Source organism: Lynx rufus, unplaced genomic scaffold (assembly GCF_022079265.1).
Source record: "Lynx rufus isolate CCGP_SWC_20201006 ecotype Redwood Valley unplaced genomic scaffold, mLynRuf1.p SCAF_8, whole genome shotgun sequence".
Taxonomy (NCBI): domain Eukaryota; kingdom Metazoa; phylum Chordata; class Mammalia; order Carnivora; family Felidae; genus Lynx; species Lynx rufus.
Window position 1 is genome coordinate 133,607,695 of NW_025814896.1, and position 14,019 is coordinate 133,621,713.

General features: G+C 54.1%; 1 protein-coding gene across 1 annotated transcript; it reads right to left on the minus strand.

The window, feature by feature from the left end:
- Positions 1–4,648: 4,648 nt before the first annotated feature.
- Positions 4,649–13,798, minus strand: KLF11 (KLF transcription factor 11). The gene is made up of 4 exons (XM_047069581.1): positions 13,699–13,798; positions 11,500–11,769; positions 9,038–10,001; positions 4,649–7,273 (listed from the first exon to the last, which is right to left on the minus strand). Exons 1-4 carry the CDS (start codon positions 13,738–13,740, stop codon positions 6,993–6,995), a joined length of 1,557 nt encoding a protein of 518 aa, XP_046925537.1. The 5' UTR covers positions 13,741–13,798; the 3' UTR covers positions 4,649–6,992.
- Between the last annotated feature and the right edge of the window lie 221 nt (positions 13,799–14,019).

Here is a 14,019-nt window from a genome sequence, read left to right on the forward strand (position 1 = left end):
AAACACGGTTGCCTCAAGGGTCCCAGCCACTGCCAAGGCCAACGTCTTAGGGTCTCTTTTGGGGGGTGGGATCACGCCACCCCCTCTGCGGTACTTCGGTATCCCACAGCGACACTGCCTGGCCACTTTGTGTCACGGCTCCCCGGATTTGCACGCACAGCCATCTCCCTGGATTTGAACACGGAGCCCGGTGGGCACAGGGCTGGCCCGGCCAGTGTCCTGTCCCCCTGCGCGTACCCCTTGTGCCTCCTCCGACCAGCCTCGTTGTCAGAAGACGTCTCACCGTGTCAAGTCACTCTTCGAGAAGCCGATAGGAGCGATGGCCCCTCGGCCCAGAAAACGGACCCCTGCCCGTGTGTGACACGGCTCCCTTTGGCTTCAGGGTGTTGACGCCCCCGAGGTTTGTGCACGCGCGGATTGCTCAGGGGCACCTCGGCGGGTCTCCAGGATTCTCTGTACGGTCCTCTCTTCTCCGGCGCTCTGTCCTGTGATGTCTCACCGCCTTAGTTGTCTGTCCCTGGACCGTCAGTGCCGTCTCAATCAGGGACCCCTCTGGGTCCTGCCTGGTGTCCCCTCCCTCCACGGCAGCCTGGACATTTCCTCAAGGCAGCAAACGGGGGCGATTGTAGGGTTCACCCCACTGACTTCCTGTCTCTCAGGGCGACCGTCTTTCATGGCCTAAGGTCCAGTTCCTTGGAAAAGCTGGCATCGTGCCCTCGCTCTTTCAGACGTGAGGGGGTATTCGGTTCTTGTTACTCCCTCTCGGGCAGGAATGGAATTCGTGTTTCTACTATTTTAATGTTCACGCTGTCACAAGTTGGCCCGTGCCCGTCCCTTTGAAAGGCTTCTTTGCTCTTTAGCACAGTCCCTGCCATTGTCAAAGGCAGCCGGCGATACGAGAATACGATGTAAGCCTGTTCTGGTATTTCTGGGCCCCAAACAGCTACCCTTCAAGGGGCCCCGGCTCCCTGGGGTAGGAAACAACTCAGGTTTTCTTCTACACGAGAAATTAAAGTGCCGGACGCTGAGACGGGCGTGTTATCTCTTGTCTTTACTTGGTCCTCATTTCACAAATGAGGAAATTAAAGTTCAGAAAGGTAGAATGTCTTCCAGCAACACAGGGCTGCAGGGGGTCGGCCTGCCTCAGCCAGGCTAGCGAAGTGGCCGGTCAGGAATCCAAGGCCTACGAGACCTCTTGGCGGAAAAGAAGGCCGCTCTCTTGCCCGCTGCCTCTGCACGCGCGCCCTCGGACTGGACACTGGGAGAGACGGGGCTGCCCACCTCCTCGCCTTTCCTGTGGAGACCTCACAGTCTTTGCCTCTCAAAGACCATCTTTCTCCCATCCAAGTACTAACCAGGCCCGACCCTGCTTAGCTTCCGAGATCAGACGAGATCGGGCGCGTTCGGGGTGGTATGGCCGTGGACCATCTTTCTTTTTTTAATCTTTTTAAATGTTTATTTATTTTTGAGAGGGAGGGAGAGTACGCGTGGGGGAGGGGCAGAGAGAGAGAGAGGGAGGCACAGAATCCGAAGCGGGCTCCAGGCTCTGAGCTGTCAGCACAGAGCCCGACGTGGGGGCTCGAACTCGCGAGCCCCAAGATCATGACCTGAGCCGACGTCGGACGCTGAACTGGACAGCCGCCCGGGTGCCCCAAAGCCCACCTATTTCTCGACATGCTCCCTTCTCTCTGCTGGTCAGTGTCTCCTAACTGAACTCCTGCCCCAGCCTCACCCCTCCGAGGGTCCCCTCAGCCAGAGCGGTCTGACCTGAGCATAAATTCTGCCCCCCACCCCTCACATTTAACAAACGCTGAGGGAGTCACCTGAGCCTTGCAGGATGCTAGGCTTTAGGGACACAGACAAGCCACAGGGAGGGGCTGTCACCCCTGTCCCCAGGGAACCCACCGTCTACGGACGGGGGACAAACAGGCGAACACAGGGGTGTGGTTACAATGACAGGTCCCTGAAAGAAGGCCGGGCAGTTAATTCAGCCAGGAGAGGCGGTGGAGAGTGGGCATGAAAGGGAAGTTCAGGAAAGGGGGAGAAGGGCCAAGACCCGCAACCTCCCCACATCCCTCCCCAGGATCCAGGTGAGTCCTGGAGCGGGTGTGGCTGCTTCCCTACTCCCGCCCCGGGGAGCCCTCAGCGACACTTGCCTGGCCCTTAGGGAAGACACCAGGCCACCTCCCCGGCAACACCCTCTCCGCTCCGCCCTCTGGCACCTGCAGCCCGGGGCGTATGTCGGCATCCTTGTTCTGCGCACGCTGCCGTCCTCTTCGGGGCCTGGAAAACCTTCTCCTCACCTTCGGTTCAGATGTCCCCCCAGGAGACTTTTCCAGTGGCGCCATCGGCCACTCACTGCACCGCGCTCCCCGACCGTCTATCTTCTATCCTGTTTGCTGCTCAAAACGTTCCTCGCGTGCTTCCGCGTCTTACCTAGAGGACTGTGAGCTCTCCGGGGGCAGAAACTAGAATGACTCACCTCTGGGTTTCTGCCCCAACGCAACGGACTCCACTCAATGCTGCTGGGTGTTGGATAAATGGATGGATGGGTGAGGGGTGGGTGGTAGATGGAGGGGTGGACGGGTGGATGGGCAGGGGGGCAGGTGGATGTGATCTGATCCCTGTCAAGGGGGAGCTTACATTTCAGCAGGCAGATTAGACTCGCAATAAAATTCAATAAAATGTGACAGGTTTTAGCCTTGAGGACAGAACCTCTAGCCTTTTTTTTTTTACTGTTTATTTTTGAGAAAGAGAGAGAGAGAGAGACAGAGCACGAGTGGGGGAGGGGCAGAGAGAGAGGGAGACACAGAATCGGAAGCGGGCTCCAGGCTCCGAGCTGTCGGCCCAGAGCCTGACACGGGCCACAAACCCACAAGCCACGAGATCGTGACCTGAGCCGAAGTTGGACGCTTCACCGACTGAGCCACCCAGGCTCCTGGACAGAAACTCTAGTCTTACGAGAGTCCAGAAAAGGGGGGGGGGAAGGCTCCGCAGAGGCTGCCATCAGAACTGGGCACTGATTGCTGAGGAGGAAGTGTGAATACTGTCACTACTTTGTAGCACTGTCATCTCCACTGGACCTGTGCAGCCCTGTCCAGCACTTGGCTCGTGGCGTCTTCTCGGCTCTGCTTGTTGGCCAGTTTGTCCCCTGAGCTCAGCGAGACGTGCTGGGGAGCGGCAGGCTGCCTGCAGGGCCGGCTCAGGACAGTCCCGGAACCCACTAAACTTCTGAGTGGTGAGGGGCCTTTGGGAACGAACCTCCCTCACTCAGGGGGGACGGTGTCTCACCCTCTAGGGTGGGGAGTCCTGGTGCCTGGGCTTTCTCTCAAGAGGGGGTCACAGATATTAGGAAAATGTCTCAAGTTCCTCATTGTAGAAGTCCCTGAACGAAGGCAGGTTGAAATATGAGGGAGAGTGGATGTTAGAGCCAGAAAGCAGTTAGCGGTTGGTGGCCACAGAGAGGACAACAGGTACAAAGGCACAGGCTGGCCCCTGGCAACAAACACGTTCGGAGTCGGAGAGACTTTCCTAGGCGGATTGCTGAATTGCTGGATGCAAGGCCCATTATAAATCTTTGATCCCCCCCCAACCCCCACCTGCATGCACACACGCGCACACACACACGCGCGCACACACGCGCACACACACACACACACACACACACACACACACAGACCAGGAGCAGCGTGGCCTACTGAATCACTTCCCAGGTCGGCTGGCTTTGGGAGGCAGGGAGTCAACAGGCCTGTGACAGATGGCGTGTGAAGTGCGAAAGGAGTCCAGGTGACTCCAGGGTTTTCCACCGGGACGCTAGAAGGAGGGACTCACCGTTCTAAAGACGGTAGGGCCAACTGTGGGGCAAGTAGGTGTGGGAGAGACGAAGAGCTCGGTCATTCCAAGTTTGAGATGCTAAGTGGACACAGCTGGATATGGGACTCTGATGCTCAGGTGAGAGGTGCACAGGACCGAGGCACACACGGGAGTCTCTATGGTAGAGATGTGATTTCGGAGTCACGAGACTGGAAAAGATCACATGGTTGGCGGGACGGGGGGGGTGGGGGCAGAAAGGGGGGCAGGGAGAGGAGGGGTACCAGAGAAGGAGCAGACAGGGCAGCACGAGGGAGACAGGAGTGTGGCCTGCGGGGCGCCGCCGGCAGAAACGTATGAAGACTGAGGCCTGAACTCGGGGAGGTCTCTGCTCCCTCAGTGAGGTGTGGACGCGAGCCCCAGCCGGAGCGGGTTCAAGACAGAACGTACCCCAAGAGCAGGAGGAAAGAGCGTGGCTCCGCGAAACACTTGTCAAGTCCGGGCTGGAGTGGAGGGAAGAGGCTCCCTCCCGTTCCACCTTGTCACAGGTTACGCGGCTCTCACGGTCTCACCCTGCCAGAACCGGACCAGCGTGACCGAGGTCACCAGAGGCAACCCCTTCCCTCATTTCCTTTGTAGAGAATCCTCCGAGGAATCTGAAGGGTGCCCCGGGAGCAGAACAGAACCCCGGACAACAGAAGGGTCGGGTTGGGCCAATATACAATGAATTTTGTTGATTCTTTTCTGAAAAGATACCGGGGTGTGTCTCGGGGCAGCTAAATGACACAGGACACAAGTTCGGTTTTGCAAATCAAAAAAGTTTTATAGGATTCAAAGAAAAAAGTTACATCACACATGTTCATTTAAATAATGTCAAAGTCTGTTACATAAAACGTAATTCTGAAACATTTAAAATTTTATTATTGAAACTACAAAAGGCTCAAAGTCAAAAAAGATCAAGCAAACTGCTCAGGCAATAAAGTGCACGGGGCGGGGGGGGGGGGGGAGGGCGAGTGAGGAGGGGGGGCTGCCGCACGAGCCCTGCTCCCAGCAGAGGGACTCCGTGCTGGGACAACACAAGGTTCTGGTTCTCAGGATAGTCTTTTTCAGATGGAAATTCTCCTAATTTATAGTCTTTCAGTCAACAAAACAGAGGGGGAAAAGTTTACGGAAGGTATTTCTAAATCTAATCAGGAAATGGAAGTAGAAATCAAACCCATTTTAACACATCTATTCTTTACAAACAACACTGCTCAGAGAATGAAATTTAATGTAACCAGCAACCCGATTCTCAAACACCCTGTGTTATCAACAACAGGACTTCCATTACTTTGCATAATTAAGAAAAATATGCAAATTGAATGCCATTTACGACATAGAGTCAGAAATATTTATGCTGATTTAAGATGTAAGTAGAAAGAGAAAAGGGGGGGTGAGGAAACACGAGCTACAATATTTAATTATGGTTCTCTTGCACCTGTCTTACGTCCCATGACCTGTAGGAATACTCAACAACGAAGTGTACAAAAATGTGAGGGCCATCTGCACGTAACAGCCAGCACTCAGACGTGTACATCAATTAGCGGTTGATACTAAAGGGCAATTTACAGGGTGTCCAGGTGATGGTTATCATACTAAAAGGACCTGAACATAAAACCTAATTGTATTTATTTAATATTTCACCTTACCATCGTTTTGATAAAAGTAAACGCCAATATAACAAAGACGCAAAGGCAAGATCTAAGTACATGTGGCACAATAAAACCCGTTCCCGGGCTCACAAAGCGGTGCCACGTTCACACGTTCCTTGCACGCACCGTGTCGCCTGGATTCCCAACGCCGTCCAGCAAGAGCAATCTCCGTGGCTCCCCGGACACCAGGGCCACAGTGTCTGTGTAATTAGGGCTTGAGATCACACGGATTCAAAGTGCTGCCGCGGGTCTCATCTTCTAGGCGGATTGCAAAATACCCCGTTCCAAGTAATTTTGTCTGATCAATTTCCTTCAAATCAAATGAACGAAAGAGAAGCTGGGTAGCACCAGTGCCATAGAGCGTAACTCGCATTTCCTAGAGTTCTTAAATAAAGGAATCGGAATATTGGAGCTGGGCTGTTTACATGTACACTTTAGCTCAGATCAACTGTACTTTGGTGGAAAGTTCCTCCAACCGGTAAGGACATTTTCTTCTTCTCTAAGGAGTCACTCTACCCACAAAACACTACGTGTAAGGCCACAGCAAAAGAAGTCGACTGACGACTGACGAAGCGGCTGGGTTTGAGTGCTTACGTTACCTTTTTTTGGTGTTTGAGGTACAAACAGGCAACTAAGCAGTTTGCTCTTGGTAAAGCGAGGGCCCCCAAAGACACAGACGCTCAGATCCGACAGCAGCTCACCGCTCACCGGGTACCTATCAGGTATTTTAAATTATTCTCTGGGGCACATCCTTCACAAGTCACACTACGGACATAGATAAATGACTCGTTCTACTTAACCAAAATTTTGATTCCTTGGGCCACAGCCTTAAAGGAATGGTTGCCTGGAATTTCCCTTGAAAATGCTATGAAAAACTTAAATGCAAATCCCTTCCCCACCCATTTAAGAAGCCCCCATTCAGCCAGTTCCGATTCGTAACAATTCTTAAATCTAAAGGGCCTGATTATAGACTTGTAATTTTTTCTTTTTGTGGCCGAATAATGTGCCAAATTGACTAAAAGTAGAGTTATTGTGAAAAACATCGTTGAACGCTGAAAAGAAGACTGTAAAATCACCTGTCTAGAAAGTGGTGATCTGAACACCAACAATATAAATATTTTAATAAAAAACAGTATAAAAGTTAGTACCCTGTCTCATTTCTATAAAACACGAATAGAAAGGCTGTAAAAATCCAGATTTTGTAAACTTTATTGCCAAAATGTCTATTTGAATGCTGGTGATTCCGATGATCAAATTTTCTTCCATTTCCTCAAAAAAACAAAACAAAACAAAACTTCTGAAACTACGAAACGTTATCGAACAGGGTCCCAACCGAAAAAGGAAAAGTTAACATACTTTCATCAGAACCAGCTCCCCACCACTTTCTCCTAGCCCCCCCAAGAAAAAAATTTTTTTTTTGGCGGGGGGGGACAGTTCCATTCCTGAAAAATGCTTTTTAAAATTCGCACTGGCAATTCCCGGGCTGACCTCTCAGGCAGAGGCTGGCAGGCCCACTAGCGGGCTCCCGCATTTCTCGGCCGAGGCGATTCCGTTCAGCTTGCCAACCTCTGCCTGCCAGCCAGGGGTCTTCCTGGCGGTCATGTGGCGCCGGGCGTGCTTCGTCAGGTGGTCACTGCGCATGAAACGCCGATCACACACGGGGCACACAAACTTCTTCTCCCCGGTGTGAGTTCTGCGGTGGCGAGAAAGTTCATCAGAACGGGCAAATTTTTTATCACAGCCATCCCAGCTACAGTTAAAAGGCTTCTCTCCTAAGAGGCAGGAAAACACACATTAAAGAAGACGTAAATGCTCAGCGGCTTTACTGGACGGGTTAATTCACGTCACTTTTAAATTATGTTCATCAAAATCTAAGAAAGTAGTATCCTCTTATTCTGGTACTGAGTTATTCAAACGTCAAGAATTCTTCCAAAATGCATTTCTTTTTGCCACACCCAAAATACAGAATATATACGTCAAGGCCCAGAGATGTCAAACTAATGTCACATTTCGCAAGAAATTTTTTCAAAGTTTATTTATTTTGAGAGAGAGAGAGAGAGAGAGTGAGAGGGAGAGAAGGGGGGAAGAGGCAGAGAGAGAGGGACAGAGAGAGAATCCCAAACAGGCTCTGCATTGTCAGCAGAGTGAGCCCGATGTGGGGCTTGAACCCATAAACCACCATATCATAACCTGAGCTTGAAATCAATGCTCCAGCAACTGAGCCACCCAGGCGCCCCAAAATACACCCAGGTGTTTTTTAAATAAAAACAAATCTTTCATTGGTATAGCCTAGGGTAGGGGGAAGATTCTTGAAAGAACAATTCCTTCCCTGAAAAGCAGAGCCCCTTAGAGGCACCCATTCACTCCAATACAGCCAGGACTCTCATGCCTCAATTCTAAACCCTGCTTCATTCTGCCGGTCGGAGCTGCCGATACTCAAGCTCTGATGTGCTAACCAAAACCCGCCTACCTGAAATGCATTGTGGAAAACAATACAATGATCACTCCTTCCAGTTCAGCCTTTCCTACACTGTGTTCCACAACTCGCTATCGTCCTACAAGCCATCAGCAGACATTTCGGTGGAAGGGACTTCCAAGATCAGGGGTTTATACTACAGACCCTGCGTGACCGGTTATTGCACTGACAGTTATGTAAGAGTGCGACCCTCCGAGAGGGGAGCTTAACAAGCAGACTATTTAACCACAGGAGCCTCACAAGCAAAACAGAACACCAACTCAAGGAACAAGAGTGCCACAGAACATTAGAGATATTCTAACCTAACCTACTAAAGCTGAAACTCTACCAAGGCAGCTCTCAGACCTCAGTCAAACACGAAGGCCACCAGCCCCATGTAGCTATGTAAGTATAAACTTAACGAAAACTTTACTTCCTTGGTCCCACTGTCCACATTTCAAGCACGTGTGGCTAGTGGCTACCTTAACTGGGCAGAGAACACTTCCCTCGTTGCCAAAAATTCTACTGGACCGAGCCGATGAGATAATAAAGATGTCACCAAGTCATCAGAGTTTCGGAGTTCTTCCGAATAAAAGACTATATATTCCCCCAAATGAGAAAACTCCATGCCCTTAAAGTTCACATATTTTTGAATTCAAACTTTTCCATACTTTAGAGAGACCTTTCCCCAGAGGGAACCAAAGTAAGTTACGCTGATGTTTACGGAATGTGAAACTCATGTTTTCTAAAATGCTGAAACAAAGACTGAGAAGTTTCCGCCAATGTGAAGAGAAAGGGACAGTACGAGCACCACCTGAGAAACCTATCAAAGAACCACGATCCCAGACCCACACGTTCTATGTGCGGGGATGAGCGGACGGCATGTTCCAGAAAAACCAATGATGGTTATGCTAATGTGAACCCCAATCCCTACAAGACCACGAGGGTTTTTCAGGACCAAAGGCAACAGGCCAGATTTCCTCTCCTCCCGGTGGTTTTCACGTGTCCCTCCCACCGGAGGCAGGCTCAGGCGTGTCTCCTGAACACAGGACCCGGCGTCCTCACACCTGTCAGTACTCACCTGTGTGAGTGCGGAGATGGGCCTTGAGGTGGGAACTTTTGAAGTAGGTTTTCCGGCAGCCTGGGACGTTGCAAACATAATTTCTCCTTCGGGAAAAGTCTACCTGAGGGGCACAGTTCTGACCGGAGGCGATGAACACTGGAGCGGGGGCCAGGGGCAGGAACCTCGTACTGCCCGCGGCCATCCCGCCGGCTGAGGCGGCGGCAGGCGGGGGCAGGGGCCCCTGGGGCAGAACGAGCATCACGGCTCCCTGAGGCACAGGCGGCCCCACGAACACAGGCTGGGGCACCGGAGCAGCGTGGGGTAGGATGGGTTTCGCGGTCCCCACAGACACCTGGGGAGGAGGCTTCAGAAAAGCCGGTAACGTGCCACTCTGTCCAGTCACAGGGATCATTTGGCAAAAGACAGGGGAACTGGGGACAGGGACAGAGATCACAGGGGTGGCTTTCTTCGGCAAGTCACTTTCATAATTCTTTGGTGAGCAGGTTTGAACTGCGACCGGCCACACTGCCTGCTGGCCTCTGTCCGTGGGGATCAGGCCACCAGACTCGTGCAAGCAAGGCTGACAGGACAACGAGTCAGTGTTCAGTAGATTGTCCGTGAGTCGTGTGCCCAGCAAAGCTTCGATGTGTCCCAGAAACCGTGCTTCTCCTTCTCTGTTGACGGAAAGTTGGCGTTCTTGAACCTGGGCAGTAGGAATGTGGCCAGGAGCAGGACTCCCCCCGGTGTGGCGGATGACACTCGTCACCACGGGCCTGCAGGAGGGGCCGGGGTCTGGCTCCAGTGGCTCTGGCTTCAAACCAGGAAGGCCCCTCTCCGCCTTCCCGCTCAGCACTTGGGCTGCCTCAGCAGAGGCTGGGGGGACGGCCGTGACCATGCACGCTTTGGAATCAGTTACTTGGGAAGCAACAAGTGTCCCTGTCGATGGCTCCACAAGATCAGGGCTCTGAGGAGGAGTCATGCACTTAAAAAAAAAGTACTGTGTGAAAAGGTTGTTTTGGTTACATTTTAAAGGGGACTTACTTTGATCACGTTGTCCCCAATGCCTTCAAAGAGTATCTAGAAAAAATTCATCCAAGCCCACTCACAACGGCACCCAGCACGTTTCAAGGCAACGTGAGGTACCTTACTTTCTAGGCTTCTTCCCCCTTATCGGACCTCTCCCAAACCAATCAATTTGCTTAGTTTTAAGAATGTCAGTGTCCTGGGGCACGTGGGTGGCTCAGTCGGTTAAGCGTCCGACTTCAGCTCAGGTCATGATCTCACAGTCCGTGAGTTCGAGCCCCCCCCGCCCCCCCATCAGACACTGTGCTGACAGCTCGGAGCCTGGAGCCTGCTTCGGATTCCATGTCTCCCTCTCTTTCTGCCCCTCCCCTGCTCACGCTCTGTCTCTGTCTCAAAAGTAAATAAAAACATTAAAAAAAAAAAATTAAAAAAAAAAAAAAAAAAAAAGAACGTCAGTGCCCTCCTGGGCTTGCACGGCCACTGAAACGAGCAATTTGAAGTATTAGAGGACTACAAAGGAGAAAACTAATTTATATTCAAAATAAGAGCTTTTCGTAAGAATTTTTGATTCTCAATTTTTTTCAAAAAAACCCCTCGGCGTTAGCCATTTCACACACACTTATCCAGAGCCTACTGGATGCGAGGTAAAAATCTGTTGGAATGATCCCCCAAAGGCCAGGCTCTCACCAGCGGCGCTGCCTGAACCGAGCCTCCCTCGTAGCACCCAACACCTCCCGCTTACGGAGCCCGGTGCCAAGTAACTGTGCGAGGGGTTCTGGTCCACTCTTTGTCTAATTCTCCCCACTGTCCACAAGTCCCTTCTCCTCCCTCCTCCCAAGTCTGCCTTCCACACTCTCCTTCCAGTGCAAGCTTCCAGCCCAGCACCACGAGATTCTGATTTTCGCTTCTGTTACCAACGGACCGTCCTCGACTTCTCCAAGCCGAGAAGCGGTCTCTCCCAGCGATTCTGTAGCGCCAGCAAGGTGAGAAAACAAACACGAAACCTTGCTTGACTGCACTCAACTGGCACACGTGAGAAGTGGGTTGCTCTGGGAGGCAGAGGCCAGCACTCCAACCCAGCTAAGGAAGGCCGGAGCCAAAGCACGGGCTGTCTCTGGCCGCCACCCGTCTTTCCTGATCCCGGATGGGGGCATCGGGGCGGGGGGCGGGGAACTAAGCCCCCACTCTGCAATTCCCCAGGGAAACGAGTACGTTTTACCTCCTCGCATCGATCTGCAGATTTCATCTTATGAACGCTGTACCCTGTGGCTGCACGCTATGATCTAGCAACGGAAAGAGCGCATTTTGAAGGGAGAAGAGAAGTTTGCACCCTGAGGGTCCACAGAGGTTATGCACTTGACTAGCAGCACGCCAATGACTCTACCCGCAAGGTCTTCAACACATTTATTTAACGTAATCCAGCCACTACATAAAATGCTCTTCTCCCCGCTTCTTACCAGAGTCGATAAAGAATCGAAGTCCTTTGGTAGCTCAGGTGCGGCTGCGTCAACATGCACAGCGGTAGTGACATCCCCAGAGTCAGAGACAGGCGTGAGGGGTCTTATCTTTAATAGGTCACCTTTCTGGGATCTTTGACCCCAGGCGCTCATGCAGACAAGAGCCTCAACGGCTTCGATGTCATTCTGCTCCAAGACGCTGCACGTAGACCTTTCGCTATCGTGCCGCTTCCTCTCCAGGATCGACTCACAGATGTCCATGAGGTCCACCTAAAGGCGACACAACACGATGGCTTCTCAGTCCGGGGGAAGCTGAGGGGGTGACCCCGAGGGGCGCGTGGATACGCACCCCAAGCACGTGCACTACACACGTAACACACACACATGACCACACACAAACCCCGTATTCTAGAAAAATACGCCAACGGAACATTCACATCAATTTCACTTTTTTTTTTTTTTTAAGCCAACGTTCTGAAGAGTGAGGACGACTGGACTCGGCTGGCAAGCCAGTGTCCACGGAAAACCCCGATTGTTTAAAAAAAGTTAAGTTAATGTTTTCCTCCAGTAAATGACCAGTAAGCCTTTAATGCCACAGGTGTAAGCCCCGGGGGAGAAACGGACTCGGACTCTGAGTCTTCGGCTGGCGAGGGGAAACATGGCTCTTCAGAGTTGGCACCGCCACCCGAAGAGCATCCCTACGGATGCGTTTCTGGAACTCTCTGAAGCACTGAGCACAGCCTTCTAAACTCAGGGCATCACCACTTGCAGAACTTCCCGGCGGCTGAACTCCACGTGTGCCAGGAAGGTGGAGCCCATGCTGGTTTAGCCCTGTTCCCCACGCTCAGAACACTCAGTCACTCCTTAACGCCACAAGGCTAGGCGGCAGACAGGAAGAAGAATTTTAAAAAGCTACTGCAACCCAGGAGAGGGACATCTTTCCTGCGTGTCACACCGGTCTAAGCAGGAAGGGGGGACAGAAGCAACTGGAATCCACTGATCCCTTCCCAAAGACCCTTTAATTCTACAAAGATACACGTTTCCACTCAGCTCGCCTCAGCATCAAATCCTTCTGTCCCGCCGGTCCGCCCAGAGCAGGCCAGGAGCGTGACCGCCGCTGGCCGGGCTTCTGACCTCGGCCTGGTCCCCGGAATCATGAGGTCACAGACAGGAGGCTGTGGACGGCAGGTATGCAGCGCACTCAGACCTCTCTCTCTCAAGCCCTCAGGGTCCTCGAGTCTCGACGACCAAGGTCCTAGCCGCCTTCAAGCCCGGACACGAGGTGGCCAAGGCTGAGGAAATAAGCACCCTACTTCACCTCCCCCGCCCCGCCTTCTTTTCAGCTTTGCCCCGCCCTCTTCCCCTCACCCATCGAATGTGGTCTTCACGCCAGCTTTGCCCCGCCCACCGCATCTGGTCTTCAGGCCAGCTTTACCCCGCCCCTGCCCCGCCTTCCCGTCCGCTTTGCCCGGCCCTCTACCCCCACCTACCGCAAGTGGTCTTCCAACGAGCTTGCTCCGCCCCCTGACGTACCGCCCTCCCGTCAGCTTTGCCCCTCCCTGTACCCCCACCCACCACCTGTGGTCTTCAGGCCGGCCTTGCCCCGCCCCCTATGTACTGCCTTCTTTGCAGTCTTGCCCCGCCCCTCACGTACCACCTTCCTTCCAACTCTGCCCCTCCCCTGCCCCGCCTTCCCGCCAGCTTTGCCCCGCCCCCTACGTCGCCCACCGCCCGCCGGCTTCCCGCCAGACTTTGCCCCACCCCCAATCCCGCCCGCCCCACCCCCCGCGTGCCACCTTCCCGCCAGCTTTTACCCCGCCCCCCTCTCCCTTTCCATCATCCGGACCCCCGCCGTCCGCGTGTCGCGTTCCCGCCCGCCGCGCCCCGCCCAACGGCCGCCTCCTCACACGGCCTGGTGACGTCATGGCTGGAAATAGCCCCGCGCTGGGAGCCGGCAAAGCGGGGGCCGCTGCGGATACTCCAGACAAAGCTACGCGTAGGGCGGCGCGGGGCACACGCCCCCGCGCCACCCGGCGCGTCCCTGCACGGCTGCTGACCCTCCCAGCTCCTGAGCCCGCTCTCGCCCCTAACCGCACGGCTCCGCCAAGGCCCCGTGCGTCCCCGCCCTCCTCCACGCCCCGGCCCCGCACAGGCGGCACGTCCCCGCCTCGCCCCGCGCTCAGATGGGCGCTCACTCACCGCATGCGCGTCGCCCGGGCCCACGGAGCCCGGAGTGTGCATGGTGCCGGCGGCCCGGAGGCAACAAAGCAGCCGCGGGCGGGAGCTCAGCGCACGGCAGCAGCCGCACGTGCGCCGCGGGCGGCGGCGGCGACCCCGAGCTCCTGCGGCCGGCGCGAGCCTCCGCCCGCCCGCGCCGCTCTGCCCCGGCGCGGCCCTCGCGGTGCGGGAGGGGCGGGGCGGCCGCGGAGGGAGCGGCCGTGGGGGCGTGGCGCGAAGGCAAACCAAAATACACCGCGCCCCCACCGGGGCGGGGCCGGGCGCCCACCAGCCAGTCCGCGC

Excerpts from the sequence above, each read along its gene's own strand:
- KLF11 (XM_047069581.1), bottom strand. The coding sequence starts at position 13,740 with ATGCACACTCCGGGCTCCGTGGGCCCGGGCGACGCGCATGCG. Across the intron at positions 11,770-13,698 it reads GCCCGGGCGACGCGCATGCG|GTGGACCTCATGGACATCTG; the intron begins GTGAGTGAGCGC and ends TGTCGCCTTTAG. Across the intron at positions 10,002-11,499 it reads TCGATTCTTTATCGACTCTG|TGCATGACTCCTCCTCAGAG; the intron begins GTAAGAAGCGGG and ends TTTTTTTTTAAG.